Source organism: Hermetia illucens, chromosome 1 (genome assembly GCF_905115235.1).
Source record: "Hermetia illucens chromosome 1, iHerIll2.2.curated.20191125, whole genome shotgun sequence".
NCBI classification, from domain to species: domain Eukaryota; kingdom Metazoa; phylum Arthropoda; class Insecta; order Diptera; family Stratiomyidae; genus Hermetia; species Hermetia illucens.
The window spans coordinates 28,128,076-28,155,961 of NC_051849.1; the positions used below are offsets into that span (position 1 = coordinate 28,128,076).

A 27,886-nucleotide genomic window follows, 5' to 3' on the forward strand; every position below is an offset into this window, starting at 1 on the left:
GGTGCCGAAAATGGTAGCACATCAAAAGAATTGGGATGCGGTCAACTACATGATCGCATCTATCCAAACCAAACTGCGAAAGGTAGAGGAGAGGAGAAAAGCGCGGTCGCATACGCCGCGTATAGAAGAAAAGTGTCTAAGCTAGGGTGACTGAGCGGTGGTTCCGCGGAGCAGGGAGGGAGTCGGGGGTGGTTTTAGTGGGTAAAAATCCCACACGCTGATATGTCTAGACCAGTGTCTTTTGAAGATTTCCACCTCCTCATAAAAAATACAGACAGACAGACATTGAACCAATTTTAATTAGGCTTTGTTTTGCAAATAAAACCTTAAAAATGATAGTAACATACTATTATTGTCTTTTGTTGAAAAGATGTTGGTATGAAGGGTTTTTCAGAGTCTAGGCACCGTATGGTGGCAGCTTTGAGTTTTTTGCAGGTTTTTCGGTTAGGTAGGTTCTGAGAATGAGCGCATGAAGAAATTACTACTTTCCAGCCCCGCCCTTCCCTTTTTGCATTGTCCGGACTAAAGCCGGCATTGAAAAGTACTATTGGAGTACGCGAAATCTTAAAAATTAATTTGCTTTTGAATCCACAAATAAATCTAATAAACCAAAATATAGAGATATATATGAATATTCGACTTCAATTTCATACTTTCTCCTGCATACAAAACCTTACCTATAATAAAGTTTACTAGAACCACATTCTGAATAAGGCATGTTGACTACTGCGACCATCATCGCATAAACCTAGAATTGGGTGCATACCTGTTACATAAGCACCTGTTACTTTAACAATATTAAGGTCATGTGGATCTGCGTCTGACTTTAAGAATTGATAACCAAATAACCTACATTCTTCCCATTCGTGTCAACAGAGCACACGCTCCATGCAAGCTCCACCAGCATCACGTCAACCGCTTATCGTCAAACACACGACTCACTACCGGTCGTGTGCGAATCTTAAGGGTTCACGTGGGTCAGATGGGTCACACAATGGCCTTGAACAATAACGCAACAAATTGCCATCTTAAAATAGAATCCAAGAAGTCTGTAGCTGCGCGATAAGACTATCTATAACTGCACAAATTGACTCATACATATAGTGACCACGTGATAATTACATACCTTGCTACGCTGCGAGGCACTCGCAACCTCGGATTTCATCCCCTCATCATTGCACTTGAGCAGGGCAATATGTACTACGCCGCGGGCAATCTCACTATCCTTGTTGCGCTACTCCTTGAAAACTGATCCTTTTAAAGAGAAAAGATGCAGCCAAACAACCAATACCCCGAAGGGATGAAGTCATCGCGCGTGTGACCTATACATATATATAGGGTGTGGACATATAGCACCCTTGGTTTGGTCTTCATTGTTAGATCCAAGTACGTATGTATTTATATAGAGCTCTCTGAACTATCCTATAGGAACATAGAATATATTACTGCAATAGAGGGATTGGAAGTTTCTAAAGGCACACTTTTAAGGGTTGAATTCTTACCGGAGAGGGGATGGACACATGTAATGCATGCGTTCGACGTACGTCAGAAAATCAGTCGAACGACGCTCATACACACGATAAGTCACGTGTGGAAGCACACGCGCTCGCGCAGTTTGTCTAGCCACACTACACCTAGTCATATCTTTTCATTTAGCGCTTCCTATCTTTTTGTTCGTTCGGTTTCAATGAAAATTCACTTTAATATTTCACCTGAAATTTAAATTTTTTAATCAACATTTTTGAAAACAAGTGTATTGGGTTTTTTTGGATTTGAATTTTTTGTGTGATTTTGAAGGAGTTTCTGATTTTAACATTTGTTTCCGGAATAATAAACGAAAAGTTGTGAACAGTGCCTTTTTTGAAAAAAAAGATAAATTACAAAGTTAACGTGAGATTTATCTAAAATAAATACTGTACTTTCTTCGGAAATTGATTAGTCAAAACAGTGAAAAATGGATCCAAACCTGCATCACACGCCATTGCATTGGGGCTACACATCCACCCCCACGCAGAATCATTGGACGCCACCCCAAACTCGCTCAATGAAACGTGCTCTATCGGAGAGTGATTGCGAGGAGCTTTATTCGGAAGAATCATCCAAGGAACAGTAAGTGCGCAATTTCTTTGAAAAGGATTAGGATACGCATAATATATTGGTATAAAATAATCTTTATTTAATGGATTAAAAGTGGTTGGTGTTATGGTTTGTGAAACTAGTGGAAGTTATGAAGATACATGAAACCCTATCGCGATCCATTCATCTACTTTTTGTACTTCTACCTTCTAATATTTTCAAATTTTTTGGACTTTACCATTTACACCCGGAGAAAAAGGGCAGGATTTCGCCGGGCCTGAAATTATCCTGGACGGTCCGGAATAGAATCTTCAAGCAAATTAGATTGATTAAGTGATTTCGAGGGCTCGAATGGTTTTCACCTCGGACATTTGATGCCCTCTAATGGGCTACGGACCTTTTTGGACTTTCTCGGTAAAGGTGGGATACATTTTAGGGAGCAATGCGGGAGGTTGATGTTACATTACCTATAACAGACCTTCTATGACACTAAATGACCGGGAATAATTTTCTGAAAAAACGTGTTTTTCTAGGGTCTTCTATAATTTACTATCTCAAACATGAAATGGTGGCTTCTAATTCCCCCAGATAGAAGATCCCGATTTAATAATACTTCCTATCACTGGCCAATGACATAAATTGTTTCGTAATTTCAATAGAAGAAACAAGTCCAAATCAAGAAAGGATGATCTGAGTTTCTGGACTATTTGTTCCGGTTCAATTCGAGACCTTTTTGCTAATTTTCTGCAATTCATTTGCTCCTTGTTCCAATAAGAAATGCTCCATCATTCCCTCCTCGAGTCAATTATCAGAACTATATTATTGTAGCAAAAGCTTTTGCTTCATATTTAAAAGGGATTAGAGTAGATGAGCACTTTGAATGAGTCCGGAAATAAAATGAAATTTTACTCATCAAATCAGTTGGTTTGGTCTGAATGGAAGAAAAATGGAGAACAAATGCGTCCAGCCATCATTACAAGCGCCTGGAAATCGATAATAGTAACACAGTCCATTTGTCTCACTTAAAATTCAACCAGAAATTTGAACATGTATCTAAAATCTTCTATAATGGTAGCATCAGATGTGTGCCATACAAGGGATACCAGCCTGAACAATATCCTCCAATATTTCAACTCAAATCCAATGCCTATTAGAGGCTATATTTCTCCCGACCAAAAATATTTTAGGGCGGGGTCAGTTCAGCCTTCAACCCAGGGAACTTGACAGGTTCTATAACCGAATATGTGATTAGGGAAAACTTAAAAATTATTCAAAATTTCTTAGAATGTTGCTTCAAAAGAAAGTTCCTCAAAGGATACTTTGCCTTTCGCAGTGACAAAAATCGAGCTCCTTTGGGTAAGTCAGTTAATAGAGGCATCCTGATGGCTAGTAAGTTTCCTTTCCAAGCCGAAGCCGTCTTTTTCTTGCCCTGTTCCCCATACATTTACGCTACCTTATGTATTTCCTTTAATTATATCTTGTGAATATTTTCCTTGCGTTTCCCTCCCACCTGAACGATGAGTCTTCGACAAATTATTGGAAACCCTAACTGCAATTTTCTCCTCTATTTCCTTCATTGCTCATGGTACCTTTAATCTGTTTATGCTCACCTGGCCTAGCATTGCTGACCGTCTGACTCTTCCTAATAATTCTTTCTGCCGTCCTCTTCATTTACCTGCTTTCATGAGCATCTATATCGCTCCCCAGTTCGACCTCACCAGAAATCATTTAAATGACACTCTCGTCTGCTTTTCTCAGTCTCCACATTTTAGTTTATTTCTAATGACCATCATTCTATATATCTAGTCTCAAATCGCTCGTTTTGTGTCCAAGCCTAGTAAATTCAATTTGGTAAGATCAATTTCGGAATTCAATATTAGTAACAATAAATAACATGCAATCTTCCCTCCCTAAACGTGGGAATTACCTCTTTGCGATTTTAATACCATTCTTTCCCACCTTCTCCTAGTTACGTGCCTTCCTTCTCCAAGACACTCTGCTCTTGCTCAATCTGATTCGCCATTAAGATCCCTAGAAACTTATCTAAAACTCTCAACAAGCGGACACTTTTAGTCCTGCGAAAACCATTTTTTAGAATTCCGCGATCCTCGGTGTTAATTAAATTCAGGAAGGAATATCTAGTCAGCGTTAAAGTCACACTAGATTGCAAAAAAAATGGAGACCCCGATCGCTTTTTCTTTCTTTATCGTCCGCAATAAGCCGTGTCTTTCTACTCTTAAGAAAGCCTCTTTAGTTCTCGACTGCTCTGTTGGTACTTAAGGTTAAGAATGTCACTGCATGTACGTCTCCCTCAAATCTTCCTTTCCCATTCCTTACTCTCTTGGCAGATACTCTATTCTACCTATGTTCCATCCAACACCTTACCTGTCGTCGACGATAAGATACTTTTCGACTGCAACTACCTCAGTTTCATCAATCTTGCTTCCTGAATGTCTGACTCAGGCTTTTTATTGTCCTCCTATTCTGATTTTGGCTCTATCCAATCCTGCTCAACATTGCCTCGTTAGAAGCATCCTCGAGTATTGCTCTGTAATCTGATCTCCTTCCCACAATTGAAAAGAAAAGGATCCTCTTGCCTACCTTGATTACTTGATTCCGGGTTTTAATCTCCTGTACCTACAAGCACGTCACTTGATATAGGTACCTCCTTAAAACTCTACCGGCCTAAAGGACAACTCAGGCTCTGCTGACATTACCTAACGCATCGCTTCGAATAACACACCTTTCGCAAAGTCGACCACATCAACTGTATCGACCCTTATGAAACTACGAAAGCGACCTTGAGGAGCAAGGAGCAAAGACGGGGGGATTCAATTGACGCTCACAGCAGATCAATTCTGATGGTATGAAAATGGACAACAAGTTTATTGAGTCGAGAACGCAAAAGACAAACTATCTTGAAAAGGGGCAAGGATAGATTTGTTCTGCTGAGCCAACGAAGAAGAATAAACGCTGTCAAATTTTGATTCATTCGGTGAAAAGGATAGTAAACTTTTCACGAAATAAGGAGGCGCAAAAGTATCATTTTTGTATTTCGTTTTAGCCACTCCATTTTCTTTCGAAATTCAAGAAATTTAAGCAGGACTTTCTCTTAGGATTTTACCCTTTCTCTCTTATATTCACGGGCTTCCCAGTCCTGCCTGCTAGTACTCAATTCAACATCCTCCAAGAACAAAATGTACTGATAAGAAACGAGTTCACTCCTGGAGATGCCCTATGAAAGGATTTATTTGAAGTGTTCCGTGTGACCACAAAGTTTTCCTTGATACAAAGAATATCCCCAAGAATTACTTAAATTTTTCTTTCATCCCCCGAATTTTATAAAGGCGCTGTGACCTATTCCTTAAAATTATCTTTAAACCTTCGCCTTGATATGAGCGCGTCTCTTCCAGAATGCTGAGCCCTGCTAACAAAGCAAAGTGACACACCCAGTCGTAGCCCAACTTTCGGAGAACTGCGAAGATACCATAAAACCCGTGGCTTTTGAGGATTGGTTTGAAAACAATTAGATTACTAGAAAATACCCATGAAGGCCACTAGCCCTGAACTTCATTAGTGACCATGAAAACCGAAGGTCCTTGATATGTATCGGCCGAAGCAACGATGGTTTGATACGCCGGATAGTGATTTAAAAGCTTCGCAACTCCATCCAGATCAGGTCTTTGACTTAGTAAGATTGCGACCGCTTTTGAACGGGACACAGGCTGAAGAAAATCAAGAAGAATCGAAAATCTTTCCCTGGATTTCAAATTCGTAGAGTAGCTTTGGACGTAATTTGTATCAAACGTCTCCTGTATTTTAACATAGACAGCTCTGCCATCGAACCTCCACGTGGTGACCACCATGCCATCAAAACCGCAGACGGAGGAGGATGAAAGCGAGCACTCCGCGCCTTACAAAAAAAAAAAACTATCCAGACCGGCCCTCCAGGTAGGGGGTTGACAGAAGCAGTGACAACGCTTTCTCGGAAAATAGCAAAGTATCCAACCAGAGTACAGCCTCGGATTGGACGGATCAAACGACGGCAACATAAAAAGGACCTCTCTTTTGGGTCTTGGAATCTGCGATCCCTTTTCGAACAGGTGCACTGCCGGAACTTCTCCAGGAAGTATCCCATAACAACATTAGTGTCCTCGCGTTCCAATAAACAAAATGGTTCGGGAGAGAAGTAAACGATTGCGGATCTTTCACAATAAAGAGCGACAAAGCAGAGAATTCGCGTGTCGCCTCTTCTATAAATAACTTTAGGCAGCTGGTAACTGATTTCAAACCGATTAGTGAAGTAATCTGCTTAATCCCCTTCAAGATGAAATTGCTCAGTTTGGCATATATCGACTGCTATCCACCAACGTAGGGAAAAGATGATGTAATTAAAGACTGGACAACATTTTTGACGGGTTGCTCTCCTATAAAATATGTGTGGGGAGACTTCAACGTTAAAATTGGTAACGAACTGTTCCATAGAGGCATAACAGAAGGGCAGAGCCTACATAATGACACAAACGATGATAGCCAAAGACATCGATTTCGCCAGCAACAAAAAAATAGTCGTAAGCTCCCTTTGCTTCCCCCATAAGAACATGCATAAAATGACGTGGGCATCACCAGACGGACAGACATTCAATCAAATCGACCACGTCCTCTACGAAAAAAGAGCTGCCTCGAACATATTGGACATGAGAACGCTACGAGGTGCTAACGTGCCTCGGACTATTGCCACGCTAGAGGGAAATACCACTGCCGAATAACCAAAAACAGCCATAGCCGCAGGAGCTGCACTCCTAAAATCTATATGGAAAAGTTAAAAGACGACACGGTCAAAGTGGCTTACATGTTCACAGTCAAGCATATTTCGGCGCACTAGATCATGCTGGTCCTAAGGAAAGTAGTGACGAATTGTGATGAAAAATTAGGGATGGTATCCAGGCCAGTAGCTAGAAACACCATTGAACATGTGGAACGGAGGAACCGTAACGAATGGTACAATGATGCCTGCCTGGAAGCAATTAACAAGAAAAACGAAGCGTATCGAATACTATCGACCGAGCCAGCGAAGACAAGTACCACGAACTAAGGCGATACGCTAAGATCTGCAGACGATGACAATGAAGGTTTAATGACAACAAAATTATATCCCTTAACGACAGAGTGAAGAAAAACGACGTACAAGTAGCACATTGAAATAGATGAGGGTTGGTTTTAAGCCGCGAATCACCCTATGTAAAGACCAGAATGGCAATATCATCAGCGATGGTACTCAAATAAAAGCAATATTAGTTCAGTATTTTCAAGACCTCTTCAACGTAATGATGGGGACATTTCCACCTCTTTGTCATTCCGGATGACCCAAAGGGAAAACAAGTGCTAACACCCCCGACTTTGTACGAAGTAGAAGTAGCTTTGTTTAAATTAAAATCACATAAAACTCCCGAAATCGATGGCATTCCAGCCGAGCTCTTAAAAGTAGGGGATCAAAGCTTACCAGTCGAATCTACAAACTAATCAGAAGAATTTGGACAACCGAACAAATATCTGACAATTGGAGGAAAAGTGTAATTTTTCCAAAGTACGAAAAGGGTGATCGTCTGTGTTGGATGGCCTCGCCCCCACCCTCTTTATCTTGGTGCTCGTATACGTCGTCAGGAAGGGAACAGAGCTCACTAGTAAAATCCGTGCAACTGGTAGAGTATGCAGACCACGTGGATATTCTTGCCCGATAGCCGCTTCGTGCGAAAGAAGGTTCGAACAGTTCCTGTCAGGAGCGATTGTAGTGGGGCTCAGAATCAATGATTCCAAAACGAAATACATGACTCAAGCTCGAAAGGCGGCTGCTAGTATGCAGAACATTGCAATGGGCGAACATAATTTCGAACCGGTAGACCATTTCGTCTACCTAGGAGCTCTACTCTCGAAGACCGGAAAAGAAAAACACGAAAGCCAAAGGCGGATTACTACTGGTCGAAAGCATTTTATGCGATCCTCCCCTGTATAAATTATTTGACGACCCACCAGCATCGACACTAGTCAAAATCCAAAAGCTGCAATGGGCTGGTCGCATGGAACGAGTGCACAAGGGAAGGATTCCGAAATGTTAGTCGACCAAAAAGAAAGCCAAGGAAACATTGGGAGGACTCAGTGGACGCATATTACAAATTTACAATTTTAAGATAAATGAAGGGCGCAGTCTTCGGATCGAGATGATTGGAGGCGATGCATCTGGGAGGCCAAGGCTCGACTTGAGCTGTAGCGCCATCGAAGAAACTTTGGGCGTAAGGGTTGGTATGATGTGATCTGTTTCTCGTCTTCGGTGATGACTGTGTTCCAGAAGATTCTATAATATTTCAATGTCAAAGAAGAAGTTATGGGCATATCCATATACGCCACATATATGTACATATGCACCATGTTCTGCCCTGCCAGTTGTTACGCTACTCACAAACCGAAATTATGCTATGCTTCAATCGATATTTGTATGTGATATTACCCATTCTTACATGGTACTCCGAACTATTACAATACCAACTAGCTGTTAACAGGTTATCCTTCAATTCAGTCCACTTGACTTTGTCATCAACAATAGCAACGCTTCCTTGTGAAGTCAATTTTCTAAATCAAAACCCCTTTTCAAGATTTGGCAAAACAATTGGCATTTCGAGAAGTTTACTGAAAATTTCCATCAACCCCCAAAAGGAGGGAGTTCATCAGAAGAAATGAAGAATGGAAATAAAATTGAAAACACTCAGAGGAAACAATGGAGAAAAGAACACACAACAAAATTAGGGTCGCCAAAAGCTACAAGGAAAATTTATCAGAGGGAACGTCACCGTCAAAAAGAGGAGATATGAGACAGACGTCCAGTATGGCCTTAGGTGAAGCCAAAATTAGACCAGAAGAGAGGTCTAAAAAAGCCCCTGTGTAGTCAAAGAATTAGTCAACGTTAAGAGTATCTAACCTACCCCTTTCTATGATTATAAAAAAAAACATTTTGGTAGGTAGATTTTCAAAAGGACTCCGATAATCACAATGACTACCAAGCGAAGTTTTTATAAAAAAAAACTCAAGACCAGGACAAGGGAAGGCTAATATAAGCTTTCTGGGTACGGCATATAGACGATCCCGATCATTTCGAACTAGGCTCGGAGCCATCAAATTGTCCTTGTCTACCCCTTGATATACCGGATGACCATATGTTCCCACTAGGCAAAGAAAAATTCAATAGGCTCGATGGTAAAATTAATGCTTGTGTCTAATACTTCGGTAGACCTTGTTCCGGAAACCCCAGAACATTGAAGAAATTTTCCAAATCTAATTTTGGAAATGATGAAAATGATTTCGTCTTGGGATCAAGGCGAAAATATTCCTCTCATTTTACCCTTCAAAAAATGTTGAATCCAATAAATAATATCAATATTTGTATATTTACTAGGAAAATCTTATCTAACACTATTTTATCTATTCCAGCGTATCACCCGGTGAATCAGATAGTTGTCAACTACTAAGTCGCAAGAAAAGACGCGGAGTAATCGAGAAAAAGCGTCGAGATCGGATCAATTCATCCCTCTCAGAATTGAAACGTTTAGTTCCGTCTGCCTACGAGAAACAAGGTTCAGCTAAGCTAGAAAAAGCGGAAATTCTACAGTTAACAGTGGAACACTTAAAAAACCTCCACGCTAAAGGTCAGTGAATTAGATTTGTAGTAACTACTCATTTGTCCACTTCACCACTTCACATATCTAACATAGTTGTGACCGCCGGAATATGTATGCCCGTCAGTGGATGAAACGAATCGTCATGTTAATAAAAATAATAGCCATTAGATGACCGTTCCCCTAGTTCATTGCGGCTACACTTTGATAATCAATCTAACTCATAAACTACTTCCTCCCTGCTCATAGTGGCGACCATAGTGGAGAGGTGTAGTAGCCCAGATTCACACTATGCTAACCATGGGAGACTGTAAAGTGCTTGGATAGAATCAGTTTCATGCTTCAGGCAGGGAAAGACTAAATTATGCTTGGAGCAAGGCAAACCATTATGGACCTTTCTCTTAAATGGCCTAATGGCCATTGGGAGCACGGAAGAAGCAAGCAATATCTGTCCATACTTCCTTTTGAAAATTATTTGAGTGACATTTATGTATCTTTGAAATAGGAGAGAATATATTTTAAAATGGTCCATTGCTCTCTTCAAAACAATCAAATTTTTGTTCCAATTTTACTTTAATTGTAATCCAACGGTCAATGCAAAGGACTAATCTATTTTATCGTAAAGTTTATTCAATTTAACGTCGTTAAACTCATTAAGCTCTTAGGTCTTACGTCTTACATACGTATATCTACAAAATCCATTTCAATTCAGATTATAATTACTTTTTGATTACCATCATTCAGTTCAGTTTGAGAGCGGCTACATCTATGTAGTTAGCCTTGATTACTCTTGGTATAATTAAATTCAGAATCCGAGTGGGAAAAGGATTGATTGTCTCAGCTATCCTGTGACTGTGGTTACGGGATTTGATTGGATGTTTACAGCTGAGCATTCAAGTCACTTCTATAATACTAATGCATTCGTTTGTAACATCGCAACAGCTTTTCTGAATGTTCAGAGATCTTACGGGCCCCAGAAACAACATTGCATTAAGGACCATGAAACAATTATTTAATTTTTATTTTGGATCAGTCATGCCAGTACAACGATACATTGTACTCATAGTTTGACGAAGCTGACGTATTGACTCCGTGCAAGCCCGCTGACATATCCTTTCAAAGATCCCTTACTGCACCTCCAAATAAATATGGTTGCAGCGTATAATGTCCTGTTGGTTTTCTCAGTTTATGATCAACTCTCGCGTAAAATGAATGCAATAATCGGTGGGACCTGAATGAAATGATATCAATGAAGTCCTTAAACCCAAAATCTACTGCAACGTCATTCATTCTTTTGCCCACCATCATAGATTGGATGGCCACTATAGATAGTAAGCGACGCCTTACGGTTATAGAAAAGTAAATATTACGCTGGATCAGCGGTGTAACTTACTACGTAGACGTCAAAAATGAGATCATCCATGTTCGCGCCATCGTTGGCACGTTCAACTCCATGGCTCAAAATTGACCTTAATATAGGAATCGGTGGGAAACGGTTCAAAATGCCTCGATTACACCCGGGTCAAACTTACCACTGAGTGAAATCGCTAAACCAATCTAGACATTCCGGACCCTCCTTTCAAAAATTGCATAGACCGAAAAAGAGAAGAGAAAGAAATTGAAACGAAAACTAGAAAGACTGGAAAATACCAATTGTCAGATCCACCCTGATTTCTGACATATGTTAGTTCGTCTTTCCTGTTCACTTTTTACTGGAGTATGGGACGCCCGCATAGTCTCTGATGATAAGCTCATAACAGCGAGCCAGAAAGACAATACAATCAATCAATCAACACAGACATCTATGACAGAAAAAAATGCTTTGTCCACCACCTTAAATGAAAAAAAACTAAGCAAGCGGCTATTGAGCCTTGCTATGCTCAGAGCCGCCCCAAAAATCTCTCATGAAGAGCACTAAAAGAAGGAGAATCACCCACACTTTTCGCTATTCTTTAAAGGGTGCCTCAATACCAGCAGTTAACGTTTACCACACATTAAACGTCAAAGAGAGAACCTCTATAGGATAACACTGGAAAAAAAGCTAGGGAGGACAACGACACCTTGGACTTTGTTGATTGAGGATTTTTACTCAGGACTGACCTTCTTTCGCGCCATTTGCTAGAAGTACTTTGTATGGCGGTAAGGTATGAGGCTTGAGAGTAGAGGTAATCTCTTTAGAGTAATAAAACGCACAGATTTTGACAGACCTCATGAGGGAAACCATAAGCTCAGTACGTCACTTCCTGTTATTTTCAGAGTTTTATTTATTTCCTCCCACTAATTTCTGAGATTAGACAAAAAACTTGAAAAACGTAACTCAACTGAGGTCTCCCGTCGATACTGGCCTATATACCTTTGTGCTAGCTAGGTGTAAGAATGTGGACAGAGTCCTTTGGGCATTGCAGTTCCTCACACGTTATGTACAAAATTGATATGTCTAATTTACTCGTTGAGTTGGGGCTACGACATACATATGTATCGAGGAAAACCTAGAAACACGTCTCGACCACGGGCATAGAGGCGAACATATGTTCATACGTTTAGTTGAATACGGTGTTCAAGGGGAAGAATCTTTGACCTGATTCTTCCTTTGCCCCGAGTTTTGTTGAGGTGGAGCCTATGGAGCTGTCGGCATCTACTGGACAAAATCCCTGAATGTACGTCCTTTTGTTCTAGTTGAGTTCACTATGAAAGTAACAAGAGGGAGAAGAGGGATGCATCCTCATATGAAACAGTAATTGAAATCGCGTGTTCTTCCTTACCAATTTGAGCTATCACCGATAAATGAAGGTTCGAGGTGTTTAACGTGGGTACCTGTACGAAGACATAATCCCACGGTCCTCTTCAGATTTCAGGACCCCATTCAGAGCCTCTCCGTTACTAGCTTCGCGCTACTGGTTTATACTGAATGCTGACTCAACATTCATACCAGTAGATACGAAGCCCACCTCTGCCACAAATGAGGGAAGCGGCTCTCGCAACTCCATGCTTGAGTCCACAAGGAGCTCTGTTCGTGATATGGGCAGACCAATATGAAACTCCCACAACTATCGCCCTGTGTTCAAAACAGCATATAGGAGAACACTAGCACAAAACACAAGCCATTGCACGCGCGTTTGCATTGCCACTTCGAAATGTATCATCGCAAGCAAACCACTGGTTAAAATCAAAGACACTGTTCACTACATGATCGCCCAATTCGTCTATACTGCAGATTTCATAATACGCTGGACGGACACAGACGACACGAAACCAGTTCTCTGAGTTTGCCCCACACAGAACACAACTCCGCCTGGAGGCAAGGTAAACTGGTCAGAAATCAAAACGTCCCTCATACGAATGAACATAGTGTCTAACTACTTTACAGACAGGGGGCTAAAGCGACAAAGGCGTAAACTACTACCGTGTCTCAGTTGGAGTTCCTCAGGGGTAGGTACTGGGTCCACTCTTGTGAAACCACACCTGGTGGAGTCTTCCACGTACATTTACCAGGAGAGGTAAGGGGAAGGTTTCACCGACGATATTGCTGTAATTGTTATTCCGAAGCACATCCACGACATTGAGGCACCAGCCAATGAAGCGATCTAGAAGATCAAAAGTTGACTAAAAACTGCCGGACTAGTGCTCGCAGATCACAAAACAATAGTCATTTTGTTAACAAGCCAGAAGACCCTGTAACACTTCAAAATTCGAGTTGGAAGCCGTCGAACATATTAGCCCATTGTTACTTCAATTGGCTTTTTGGTCGTTCCCTATCGACATCAAAGTGCATGCCAATCTTAGCTAATGAGTTCCTGCCAGTATGAATTACTTATAGGGATCCTGATTAAATCCTGATTCCCTCCTTCCCCCTGATTACTCATCTCGCCGGTGGATCCGATATTATAACTATTCTCTGGAGTGCGTCACTTGACCAATTTGAAAAGCTATGAGTATCCGGTGCCCTGCTCCTTCCTGATTTTTTCGTCAAACTTTCCGCCACGCCTAACTTCCTTGCATCCCTTATGTATTTCATCAATCTCACGTTCTCCTTGAAAACGGTGTGTTTCTTAAAAACCATGTGCTCAGCTGCCGTCGATCTGAAAACCTCCTTTTTGCTGCTAATCCTGCCTCGTTTAGGTACTCTATAAGATATGTTTCCATATTCCTTCAGCGCAGGAAATTTCATATAATCCGAAATTGGCCATTTGGTCAATAAGGTCTTTGACTGATCCCGGGGGAGTTCTGAGCAGTTGACCCCTGCTGCTAAAACTGACGTCCAAACCATGTTTCCTCAGGTTTCGTTTTAACTGGGTCAGTTTAGTGAGCGCTTGCCGTTAGAGAATTCTGTTTGCTGATCAAACTGCTGATCATTAGGTCGACGTATCGGTTTAATCTGACGCCAATGTTTGGTTTCTTTCACCACGCTTTCTAAGGAAATGGGAAAGGATAGCATCCGGTAGATCATGTGGTCGAAGGAGCCAACTTTGTGCAGATGAACGTGGTTCGAAATACTGGAATGACTCATTTGGTATTCGCCGGTTTCCTGTAGATTTCAAGGCCTAATTTCTTTTTTTCCTCAAAAATAGGTCTAAGGATGGTAGTTGACCCCCCTTTACCAGTTCCAGAATGAACTCGATATTGGTATTCAGTCTATTGATAAAGTTGAGTGTATTTTCGATTTGGTTTTTTCGGATAATTGCGTAGATGTCATCCAAATACCTCTTTCAAAGCCATGTTATCACATTGGTCGGAAATTATTTTCGTTTCCAGGTTGGACATGAAGATTTCGATAATTAACGGATATTCCCCATCTTTACCAATCTAGTCCCGAACTGTTCCTCCATTTTCTGGAATTCCTTAACTAATCATTAATTATTGCATCCGTGGGAGACATTAGTGGTCAAAATATGCATATCTACAAATAAATAAAAAAGTGTGAAAGCAAAAGGAAGCGGTTTCGACTTTTTATTTTCATTTGTTTGATAGCAAAGGACGTGAACATTTGAAGAATGAAAAACACAACAATTTCCCTATTTCTCCCGAGTTTTTCCAATAAATCAAAATCGTTAGCCTCGTCTTCTAGAATGATGTAGAGAACTGACATCCCCAAGGAGCCAAAAAAACTCGGACAAGAAACGCCTTACAGCGTGGAGTCAGTAAGGTTGGTTTTTCCAATTAGCTCTATAAGGCAGTTACTTGCGGAACCTAAATCCCAAGGCGAACACCAAAGTGTCAAACGGTGTCGTACAAAAAAAAGATAAAGAAAATCTACTTTAAAAGGTAAGATCGGAATGAGGCAGTTGCTTCTTAGAGAAAGTTAGACTAGCCAAGTATCTTATACGGTTCACGTGTTCACTCAAGTCTAAGAGGGAACTGTCTGTTTTCACTTTCCGCAAGATTTCCGCATATGTCAGGTCACTTGTTGATTTTATAATCAACGCATCGGACCGTGACCTCTTTTGTGGCCTACCTTTTCGCTCTAATTTAGTCCAACTAGAGTCACTGACGTGTATCGCCTAATGGTTTAGTAGACTTTCACTCTATATACTATATACAGTCGATCTCAATGATCACTGGCCATTTCTAAATTCCCAGTCTTCACAGAAGTGTGAATACCAAGGGTCCTTTGGATTTCAATGAGATATCTTAGCAATAGTTAGCCTTTTCTTATTAATAAGAGTATTTGCGGAAGGGTCTACAAGTGTATAAGGCAGATTAAAATGGTTGAATAATATAATTTTGATCGCCTTCATCGGAACTTTACAGAACGTTATCCAACTTCAAGGCTCATAAATTTCAACTTTCAACTTCACCCTTGACACTTCCAGGAAACGCTCACATAATTTTCCAACCATCTATTCAACAAGTTCATCAACCTCTCTTCAAAATCCTCCTAACCAAACAATATTTCTCAACCATAAATCTCAAAACTTTTTCGATATTTCAAAATACGTGATTTCTAAATTTTCCAGTCAAACTTTCATCATTCATATTACATCATTTTCTCAACAGACCGTGAATCACAATTATGTTACCAAGGGATTCCCACTCGACTATCATTAAAGCCTAAGAAGTTCTATTTCCTTACTTCCTTTCGATCTGACGTCCGTGGGCAGATGTCTCAACAGCCTCTTGGGTACGCTGTCAATTTCCAACCGGAAGGAATCATTTTACACTTGACCAAATCTTTTTTTCCTGAATCCTTAAAAAAAAATTGTAAAGTAAAATCCTCCATCTGTTCGCCGGGGGAGAAAGGAAAAAATGAAGAGGATGCTTCTCTCCTAAATTAGCTATACGAATTATATACGGGGCTGAAAAATCATATTTTTCCGAATTTCGTAGGATGTCTTGAAACGTGTGTAGCTATTAAGACTGTCGGGCAACCACAGCAGATGTGAGTGACCTTTTTCACTGACCGCATCTTAGGTTATTGTAACTGCCTTTCAGATATGCTATGAATCGGTCCTTCGTGGCTTTTTATATCTTTAAAAGACGGACAGCGTATGAATTTAGGTATATTTCCAGTCTATTCCGACAATTCCGTCTAATATTAAATGAGTGATACATAATTCAATGGCAGAGCGATTTCGAGTATCCGATGCGTACAATTGGCCCAATATCCTTTCTTCCGTTTCAGAAGTAATAAGCCTATGAATATTTCATGACTTTAGAATTCGGCAGATTAAGTGTCCCTGAGAAGTAAGGAAATTGCGTCAAACTCGTGACGGTACTGATGGCCAGGATTATGATTACAGTGATGGTGCTATGAATGAATAAACAACCAGACCAGGTCAGGTGCAAAATTCAACAGTATATCTTCATGGAATATTCCCAACTTTGAGATTCTATCGGCATAACAATATCCATTAACTTTCAAGGACATGATTGTCACTAGACAGCCTCTGTCTCCGGTCTGGAGTTTTTTGGCAACTCCCCACCACGAAGCGCTAAATCGTTTTCAATGGCATCGAAATGTGGTCTAACAAATGGCTGATAAAAAATTTACAGAATAAAGTAAAATTTGCTGTTTGAAAAATTCAACCAGGACAAAATGGATGTGTCCACAGGAAAAAGTTTTCTGATTGTTTGTTCCAGTTTTTGTTGATGTCATCGGAATAGTAAGGAACGCATTGTCATGTAGAAAAATTTGAGATAAATGGGGACTTTATCTCCATCTAAAACTTTAAATTGTTCTGTGAATATGTAGCATTGAATATTTGTTTGTAACTGTTCGAGCTATAGTTGAAGGAAGTTTGGTTCTACGCCTCCAGATACAAAGTTTTTTGTTTGAAGTGAATCATTTTATTCAACAAACAACTTTTCTTTGTTGAAGGGGACTAAACTAGACACACCCAAATGGCATAATATCCTTTTTCGTAAAAACAAAAAGTTTCGAATCGACACAAGGCACAATGTATGTATATTTGTACTTAATCGCTTATTAATAGCAAACATAAGCCGCTATTCAAAAAAGATACTATCACATCACCATCAATTTTTTAAGAAAGATACAATAGAAGCATCTGATTAATGTTTTTTTTACACTATTTGAACCTTTAACCAATTCAAAATACGAATGTGAGGAAAATGGGGATTTGATAGTAACTAAATGCCTTGTGGAGGAACACTTCTAAGTGCTTTATATTGTCAGATCTATGAAATCTAAACGCGAGTTTGATCACTATTTTTGTTATGAATAAGCATAATATCAATGACTAATAACTCCTAGGATTCAATTATCAATCTGGCTCTGTTGCTATTCACCTGCTTCCATTTCTTCTTCCTTCAACTGCTGGTTCCATGCTTTTTATGACTTCCTGGTTTCCTGTTTCAAAGAGATTCCTTGGTCTCGGCAATTGATTTTTTCTTTCCAAATTCCTTCTCGCAACGAAAAAATTACTCACTCACAATCTAGTTTCGCACAAGCAATCACAATTCCCCAAAAGTTTTTTCGTTCTCGCAACACAACTCTACATACATCTATCGATTTGACTTAGCATTATCCATCTAATTGCCCATAGGTCTGATGCAAGCGCATAGCATTAGAAAAAAAGAAAAGTCAATAAATATTTTATTTAATGGATTTCAGGTTGAGGAAAAGATCTTAATATGTATAGAATTTCTAAATGAACACATTAAAATATTTTGAAATAAAATATTGAAGAGAACTTGAATCTAATTTTTGTAAATATAGGAAGGTAGTGCAGTAATTAGTAATTTGACACTATGGGAAGCATGAAAATGCTGTACTAATTTAAGTCATCAAACTCCTGAAAAAGATCTTTCGTCAAAAGTGTTACTATTTTTGAACGATCATCTTATAGCACAGCCATTGACCTGATTCAGGCCTTACATCCTCCCGTATCGTCCATACCGAAATCTAGGATCATAACGGGGAAGTTCATTTGAGATATTCCGCACACAGTATTCCAAAATAGTTTAGAATAAAGGGGGAACGAAAACATAGTTATGGATATTAACCAAGTTGAAGCGTTCAAAAAAAGGCAGGGGAGTGCATAGACCACAAGTTACGAAAAAGCAACCCTTCTATTCATGACCATGCCGCATTTTCATTAAGATCGACGACTAAGTTACTCCTCAAGAACGACAAGGACGGAAGAAGGGTGTAACCTTCCAAAAGAACCATGACGTGTTATTGACCCTACTGTCAGTGATTTCTAGCATTTTCAATTTTGCGCCAACTGTTCAATAATTTGACCTTTTTTTGAGGTTTCCCTTCTAATGTATCCCCCAAAATAAAGACCTCTAGTGAGACTTTCGTCAATAATATGAATCCAAATCTTTCATTCTCAGTCCATATGGTAGAAACATCCGAAAAATTTCCCAAACTCAACTGCGGAACCTAAACCTACTGTTCGGTCGAAATTGGAATAAAGTGCGCACAGAATAAGGCTTCAAGCCTCCAGTAAAAGGAAAAATTAATGTCAAGTACGAAAATACAAATGCGCACCATTTGCTGTCAAAAAATCCACCAATGGCTAATGGGTATGGGGTGGGTCCAACAAAAAAATGCTAGAAAGTCAAAAAAAAAATTAACCGAAGACATTCTCGCCTGGTCTCATTCTCTATTGGTTAATACAATCTGTGCAAAAATCTCAAATGTCAAATGCTCAAAAAACAAAGACTAACGTTTTCGTCCAGAACAGAGACAACTCTTCAGAGGCTGCCTCACCTCTGCCCTGGGAGCAGCGTGACCGAAAGTGGCAACAGTTTTTTGATAACACATTCAATTTAACAAAAATGTGAGGCGATGACGGCTTTACGGTTTCTTACCAGGGCAGAGGCAAATCGTCAGAGGCTGCCTCACCTCTGTCGCAGATGTTGAGTGCTCCTTTATATAGTTCGCGGAACACGACATGACTACGAATTATGCCTCTGCCCTGGTAAGAAAGTTTGGGTGCTAAGCCCTAAACGAGGGGTCCGCGGACCAAAACAAGAGAGTAAGCTGCTCCCCATTTGATCCGGTCCAGCATTAAGTTGATGCGGACTTAGGACCCCACAATTCTCACCACCAGAAAATGTGATTTTACGGGGTTCCTTGAGCACCTTTATTCATTTGAAGAAAAATGTTGTTGAAAATCATCGTTTGTTCGTGGAGGCGTACAGAGAGGATGCTCTATCCCAAACACAGTGCAAAGAATGGTTTCGACGATTCAAAATTGGTAATTTCGACTTGAAACCCGAAGAACGTGGAATACCACCGAAAAAGTTTAAAAATGCCGAACTACAACCATTGCTCGATGAGGATGACACTCAAACTCAAAAAGAACTCGCAGAACAATTAAGTGTCAATCAAGCGAGTATCTCCTTACGCTTTAAAGCCATGGGAAAGGTTCAAAAGTGCGGAAAAAGGGTACCGCATGAATTGAGCTGAAGACAGCAAGAAAAACGAAAAATCACTTGTGATATTCTTCTCGCAAGGCACGAAAAAAGCCTTTTTTCCATCGAATCGTGACGGAGGATGAAAAATGGATTTATTTGGAGAATCCTAAACGAAAAAAATCGTAGGTCAGGCGAACCATCAACTTCGACTGAAAGGTCAAATCACTTCGGAAAAAGAAAAAAATTTGGTAGTCACAGGGGTGTAATCTATTATGAGCTTCTAAAACTAGGTGAAACTGTTGATACGTAACGCTACCAACAGCAAATGATCAATTTGAATCCAGCATTGCTTGAAAAGTGACCATAATGGAACACTAGGCACGAAAGGGTAATTTTTCAACGCGACTACGCTCCGTCCCACATATCAAAACCACTCAGAGGCACCATTGCTACACTTCGCTGGGATCTCCTACCTCACCTGCCCGACTCAACAGACCTGGCGCCTCCTGACTTCCACTTGCTTGTATCAATGGGACACGCGCTTGCTGAGTAGCACTTCTGTTCTTACGCAGAAGTCAAAAAGTGGCTCGATGCATCCTTCAAAAGACCAACTCTTCAACCGGCAAGGCATCCACTAACTGGCAGAAAGGTGGCAATACTGTATAGTTAGTGATAGCCTATACTTCGAATGATATAAATTTGATCATTCTTAAAGTTTTGTGTGAAACAAAACCTTATTAAACTCGTCCGTCTGTCCGCCTTTAAAAGACTCTAGCCTGGGCACGCCAGAGTTTGAGAATTTTACCCACTAAAACTACTGCTGAACCGATTATCATGAAATTTGGTGAGAACGTGTGGTCTGTATATCCCTCTATATGTAGCGAGTGGTGCCATTTTGTGTTGAGTTTAAAATCGGGCTCCCCATACATGCAAAAGAGAGGTTCAATTTTTTTTCACAGAATATGACCATGTGGGGTATCAAATTAAAGGGTTCGATTAGTACTTTTCGAAACTGAACTTATTTCTGATATTAAGTGAAACTTAAGGGAGATAGAGCTCAAAGTGTGTGCCCTAAAAAGTGAAACAAGTCTCATTCTCAGAACCTACCCAACCGAAAAATCTGAAAAAAAATCGCTGTGATGCAACTATATGAAATCTAACCCTCAAAATACATCCCATTCCGATATATGCAGGTGAGGCAGCGTCTGAAGGGTTGCCACTGCCCGGGATGAAACCGTCAGTCCCTCTTTTTGAATAACGGAATATTTTGTACTCTTAGCTATGTACGAATGAAAAAACATAAAATGAACACAAAACCTTTATATCCGGGATACCGGAGCTGGGCGCTTCGGATATAAAGAAGCCCCCAGCTTTCGGTATCCCGACTTGTTTTTAAATATTCGTGTTTTTTTAACTTATAAATAATTCACCTGTGACCATAGTGACTTCTATCGAAAATCAAACCAACATTGAATATATTCAAATAACAAAAACTTTAAAATTTAATCCTGAAACTCTGATTTCCATGAGATTGAAAAAAAAAATAATGGAAAATTTTACAAGGATATAGGCTTAATCAAATCAACCCCCAAAGGCAATGGAATAAATTCAAGTTGATCGTTCACTTGAAACGCTTTTTCCTCACTTCAGTTCACTCTTAAATTCAATTTTCAATGTCAGCAGGTAGTCATATTCCCTACTCAAAGCTAAAGGTCACACAATACGTTTACAGGTGTTCCATGGCACTTGACTTCCGATTCCTTAAACACTTGCACCTCGTATCCTTTACCCGTCAACCCATATCATAACGAATATCCGCCACCATCATAAACACAGTCAGTAAACATTTAAACCCTCGACAATACTTGGCGGTACCGTGCGAAAAAAAAAAATATCGTGGAATTAGTCATTTTCCCACAAAGTACCGGCATGTGGAAGGTAAATAGTCGATTAGGGTCACATATGCTTCTCATCTACATATAAACTGTTCTCGGCTAATCTTTCCCCTGCATATCTTCCATCGTATGTTCACGAAACCTCCTGATAAAATGAGAAGGGATTGAACGGACGGGATATCTCGAGGTAAGGCCCAGATAACACTTTATTTGTTCATGGCACCATTCACAGTCGCTTGATCCGATTAATTATTCCCAAGCACTATTCTCTCACTGACTATGTGACTCGAATTTTCACAGAGGCACATTTACGCCATCTAAAAACCAATTTAATATCTTGTGTGAACAGTGAGGGGTTAATTTAGCCAAGCACACATCCCCGTTTGCGGAAGACACCATATATCCGCATACAAGCAGCAATATGTGAAAATTGCACCCCCGAAAATTTAATCAGGAGAATTCTCACGAAACGGAAAAACCCTCTGTTGCACTAGCAACAACTACAACACAGCCAACAACCATACATCGGAGTCAATCGGGGGAAGCTATTGTGGTAGACTTATTTTCAATTTTCACTATAGTGAGTGACGGTGAATGTAACATGTCCTGGAATAGATGAGTGCAGAATGAGTAGGCGAAGAGGACAGATATCCCACGGGAACTCTATCGGAGCCGGTTCACTTTTAATGGGACCGACCATGATGAGTCCAACGGGCTCGATGGATGGGAAAAACTTTGCAGTGGAGTTTTCTATGAGCGAAAGAGTTCCTCGTCTAGGAGGAATGCATACAACGCGATGGGAACAGTAATGATGGGAAAATGTTCAAAGGACTCGCAATGTCCTGACCTAACGTGAGAATTTACTAGAAAATTGCTGGTGTAGAGGGATTGCGTGTAAATTATCGGATTGAGGTTTTCACTCGTCGTGGCTAGCGATGATCGATTAGTTGTCTTTTGCTTAAGGCGAAAAGATGGATTTATTACCACATCATAAAGCACAGATTCTGGGAAGAATGATATCCTGTTGCATGACAGGATCATGAAAAAATGTACCTGGCTTTTTTTAGGATACTAGTTTAGTTTACTCGGGGAACCGCAGCTCCGAGCACTCAGACCATTGTTAGGTCCATTATACTATCACCGTATCGCCTATTCAATGGCTTCCCGCCTACGGTATACGCAGGCTTTAGCGAATCTGAGAACATTCTCCAGAGGCAGAGAGTGTGCTGATTCTTCATTGAAGAAAACCTTGCTAAGGTGTTTTCGTGTGAGATCTGAGAATGCCGGTTAGCTGCATAAAAAGTGGAGGGTCGTCTCCTCCTCCTTCTCACATCGGCTGCACATAGCCGAAACCACCGAAACTCACCCCAATCTTTTCCATATAGTAGTTTAAGGAACAGTGTCCCGTTAATAGCCCTACTAGGGTTTTCATGTCCCACTTCTTAAGGGACAGCAAAAATGCCGCTGTAGTGAACTCAGGCTCTTTCCCAACGATTTTCGGTTGCCGGCAAGAGTTCAAATTTCTCCACTCGGCTGCGTGAATCCTTGCAATTTCACCCTTCAGAGTAGACTTGACAGTAGGATTCCAAGAGCTGGTTCTGGCCCCACCATTGTGGATCCAGACCCTCGGCGAGCTAGTCTGTCAGCCTCCTCATCACCAGCGATGTTAGAGTGCCCCAGCACAATTTTGGTGATTACGACAGTGTATGTCTTTTCAAAGGTGAATCTGGAAACCATATGATCGGTCGGCATCAGGGCCGGATGTTTGTCAAGAAATTTTCAGATAGACGCATGACCGTATGATTGGCCGCCTTTCCACGCCCCAATGGTATCGAGCATATATGCGTCATTGGCTCGCTCCTTTTCGTTTCACCTCCAAGTGAATGGGGGGTAAATTTAGGATAGCTTCAAGTACCGCAGTCGGTGTAGTTGCTCCAATAATACTTAGGTAGCCCACTCTCAAAATCTGCGTTAGCAAAGTTCAGTCTTGGCCACCAGACGATGCATGCATACATCAAAATGAGTTTTATTATGGATGTATGCATCCAGTATATCCGGTGAAAGTCCCCAGGTCTTACCTATCGCATTCCTACAGCACCAGAGCAATCTGCAGGATTTCTAATATTGTTCCTGAATATGGTGCTTCCACATTGACTTGGAGTTGAAATTTACTCCTAAATACTTGACTGTTTGTGTCAGCTGGATTTCCGCCCCTGCAAAGGTAGGCAGCGTATAGCTACCCTACCTGGTGCTCCTAGTGAACATAACTTGTCGTAGCGTCTACCGTGAGCCCATTGCGGAGGTACCAACTGTGGATTTCATACAGAGTCGCATTCAAGCCGTCACATTCTGTGTCCGCAAACTAGCCAGTAATTATTATGGTTAGATTAGCATTTGCGGACGCTTGCGTGAAGTCTTTTTTGTCCTCCAGGAGCCACAGCAGGGTATCTATTACCAAGAGTCATAAAGTGGGGAGAGAACCCCTCCCTGTGGGCAACCCCTGAGACATCCTGCTTCAATAGACTTCTTACCGACCGATATGTGGATTTTTCTCCACTCTAGCATGTGAAGGATCCAACTGATTAGCAGCGGTTCGATTTCATACTGTCTTGTCGCATCACAAATTGGGTTCGGGAACGCCGATATTGAGAAAAGTTCCCTGCCTATCGGCTCGCTCTCTCCTGTTTTGCTGCCTAGCAGCAACCAGATGGAAGTGTTGAGGTTGTTCTGCTCACCAAGTTGTTCCAGAACCCCATCACCATTCCGCTTTTCTTCTGAAAGCTAGAGGAAGCACTTTTTGAATGATGGAATCTAAGAGACCCTTTTCAAGGTTAGTCGCGCACCCTCAGACACATCGTTGAGGAAGGAGCAGTACTACCTGAGCCACTCGTTCGTGTCTTCGTCGACAAAGTTTAGCCGTAACATTTTACGGTATACACCTACCGACTCAAAGCAAAGCTTAACGCCTTGCGCGGATGCAGTCCTTATAGCTAGGAGAAGTTTCATTCTAAGCTGTTCGCACTGCTCAGTATCATAGTCGGATGGATTAGGGTCGTCATACAGGACCCATTCATCGGCTTCGATAGCCTTGGCTGCAAATGAAGGCCTAGCCGTTGCCGGCCGATCCCTCTTTGCTTCCTTTTGTGTCGAAGAGTTAGGATCGTCCCTTAGCCGCAGGTGCCCCGAACGCTCTTTTCCCCTCAACGTTGGCACAGCTCTTGGGTTGTGCGTTGCCCGAAGGCGGTTTGCCCGGAGGCGGTTTGCCCAAAGGCTGTTTGCTGTCCGGGGGCAGGTGCTTCCCACGGACAAGACTCTAGCTCCAGAAGGTGGCACCGATTGGACCCTGGGGTCTGGAGTGCTCACATAAGGGGCCTGCTTCGACTCGTCCGTTAAGAACTGGGTCCCGATTGGATTGGTTCCCACCTGAGTAAGTGGAGAATCTGAGTCTAGACTCAGGTTCTCCATCGATGAGCTTTGGGTTGAAGGACATGGACCTAAACTTAGATTTAAAAATTTTCCTTCAGCGATTGGGCCAACGTAGTAACCTTATTATAGCTCTGATAATTGATGTCGCCAGCAGACTCCTCTATAACCAGACTTCAATTCGCAGCAGGGGAGGTTCAAGTGTGAACGGTTAAACACAAAATTGATTATGAGTAGAGCGTGGGATATTACCGATAAATGTCCCTGCGGACATACGATATGTATGTATGTATTCGTACATCCATTGCAATAAATATTAACTCGCATATGGAAAAGTATCGTTCCCAACGGTCCTACATTTCCAAATACCATTGTTCCAAATAGAAAAGGCAAACGAGAAAGTTTTTTGTTAAAATTTCCAATTTGTTGGGATGTGAAAATTTTCTGAACATACGTAAACTCTGCACGGAAAAGTGATTGACGCTTTTTTTTAAAAAATGAAACTTTTCTGTACTCTGCGTTACACAAAACAGACTCGTCAAATACCTAAACTCGTTGAAATTTTCCTATACGTGAATGTGGATCAAAATGATTTCCCAGCATTGTTTGCACCTAATTTTTCCCAGCGTGAAGTTAATTAACAAAGTTTTCTGTTTCTATTTATTTTTCAGGACTCGATTCAATGGCATACGATCCACAACGTTTCGCAATGGATTACCACATAATTGGTTTCCGCGAATGTGCTTCAGAGGTGGCTCGCTATCTCGTTACAATTGAGGGAATGGACATCCAGGACCCCTTACGGCTTCGCCTCATGTCCCACCTACAGTACTTTGTACAGCAACGTGAATTATCAGCAAAGGCATGTTCGAGTCCAAATTGGTCATCGACTTCATACCAACCAAATTGCCCGCCACCCACATATCAAGCATATCCAAGCCAAACGCCAACTAGTTCCAATACATACATTCCAAACCTGCCACCGCCAATACAGCCTATTCAACCGACATATCATCCCTCGCTTGGTGGCTCAGCGGCATCGATGCACCCTCACGGTATCGCCCATAGTTCAAGGACTTCAGCCTCGACCTCAGCTACTGAAACTTCGAGTTTAATGTCCGGCCAGCTCCAACCGCATCTGCAGCAACAGCATCCGCAGCAACAAGTCGCCGGAAGCGCGACACAACAACTATCGCCCGGTCATGATCCGCGTCACCAGCAGCAACGTCCACAACAATCGCAACAGCAACCAGCACCCACCCAGCATTATCCTTCGGAGCATGACCACCCACACCATGACCACCAGTCGACAAGGACCTACATCGATTTGACCGCGAGTGACCATCCCAGCCAGCAGCAGCAGCAATCGGCTATCGCCGCTGGTTACGGAGCCAGTTCGCAGTACCACACTCCCTCCGTTTCGCAAGGATACAATCCATCGGATAATGTCAATTATAACACTAATGGAGCAAAGCCGTATAGACCTTGGGGTGCTGAGATGGCGTACTAATGCTGCATGCTTCAGTATTGAATGTAGTCAACTATGGCCGAGTGGTTTGGAATGGTTAATGGACGTAGCTCGTTACTCTGTATGCTGAGGAAATAATCAGCGATAATTGTATGATACAAATTCCATTCTGTCGCTAATGTAATCATTTTTGAGTATCCAATAACAATCATCCCCATTGACTTTTAGGTTGATTGCTTAATTAGCCTGTCGTCGAACTTAACTAGCATGAAATAATTTGAAACTTCATTCAATCTGGATATGGGAAGCCTGGAGCCACAATTAAACAAAATTAAATGACCAATCACATGGAATTGATTAATTTGAAGTTGAAATGGTACAGGAAACCTGCCATTCCCTGATTATAATAAAGTTAATTACCAACCCTTTCAATGGAAAGAATTCCACAATATCTTAAATTAGCAACAGAAATACAATACGATTGAAAGGATACCTAAATACCAAAAAACCTAAAGAAAAAATCTAGTCCCACGAAGCAAAGATGTCAACTATTTATTTTAAAATATTAGCAAACCCAAATCCACTAGTCTTATGTATATCATTTATTTATATTTTCCAAATTATCAATTTTTTTTTGCTCCTTTGTTGTAAATAGAGGATACACTCAAGGCAAACCTTAGATGTATGCATGTAAAAAATGAACGTGATAACTACAATTTATTTATATAATTTATAATTTCTCTGTAAGATGCAAATGAGAAAAATAGATGTATCTACATTATTTATAGTAATTTATTAAAGATTAACTGCACAATATAAAGATCTGCGAAAGCAGGAGTAAGGACGTGTTTCAGGGAACGAAACTATATAATTTATAGAGAATATTTATTGCACAATGAATTGAAATAATAATTCAACGAAAAAGCTAAAAAGATACGTATTTTGATAAAAATAAGTGAAAGAGAGAACCATGTATATTTTTATAGTGTATATTTACATGCAACAAAGATATTTAAGTCCTTTCTGTGAAAGTACAAAAAAATTAACACCAAATGAAAATGTGATTCAAAAATTGTCACTAATTTCATAATAATAAATTGTCAAATTTTTCAAAGAAAAAGTACATTTTTTAATTTGATAAATACTAGGTCTACCATTGATTGCCATCCTGCGAATTAAGCCAACGATAAAACAGCGTGGGGAACGCACTGGCCCGCGGCGGATTAAATGGTGGAGATTTCGCGAGAAGAAAGAAGAAATGACCTCACTCACACGATTACCGACCATTACGAATGTGGAAAAATCGTGGAACTAAATGAAAGACATGATCCACAAAGCAGCCTCTGCAACCCTCGAGGTCACCAAGCCGGGTAATCGGCACATCAACCGAAATACTTGGCTTTGGGATGACGATGTTGAAATGAAGGGCCGTGAAAAGAAACGCCTCTAGCACAAATTTCTCGACGATAAAACGCTGTCCAATTAGCAAATTTATAAGAATGCCAACCGGGAAACAAAGAAAACGATCGCTG

The 27,886-nt window shown here is 40.9% G+C and overlaps 1 protein-coding gene across 1 annotated transcript; it reads left to right on the forward strand.

Moving 5' to 3' along the window:
- The first annotated feature begins 1,881 nt into the window (after nucleotides 1-1,881).
- On the forward strand, nucleotides 1,882-27,335 carry LOC119661738 (hairy/enhancer-of-split related with YRPW motif protein). Its single transcript, XM_038071204.1, has 3 exons — nucleotides 1,882-2,109; nucleotides 9,559-9,773; nucleotides 25,558-27,335. The coding sequence occupies exons 1-3, from the start codon at nucleotides 1,955-1,957 to the stop codon at nucleotides 26,394-26,396; spliced, it is 1,209 nt and encodes a 402-aa protein (XP_037927132.1). The 5' UTR covers nucleotides 1,882-1,954; the 3' UTR covers nucleotides 26,397-27,335.
- The last annotated feature ends 551 nt before the right edge of the window (nucleotides 27,336-27,886 follow it).

What these genes read in the sequence shown, in the direction of transcription:
- LOC119661738 (XM_038071204.1), top strand. Translation starts at nt 1,955, where the DNA reads ATGGATCCAAACCTGCATCACACGCCATTGCATTGGGGCTACACATCC. An exon ending in GAAGAATCATCCAAGGAACA is followed by an intron (nt 2,110 to 9,558) that starts GTAAGTGCGCAA and finishes TATCTATTCCAG; the next exon opens with CGTATCACCCGGTGAATCAG. An exon ending in AAAAAACCTCCACGCTAAAG is followed by an intron (nt 9,774 to 25,557) that starts GTCAGTGAATTA and finishes TTTATTTTTCAG; the next exon opens with GACTCGATTCAATGGCATAC.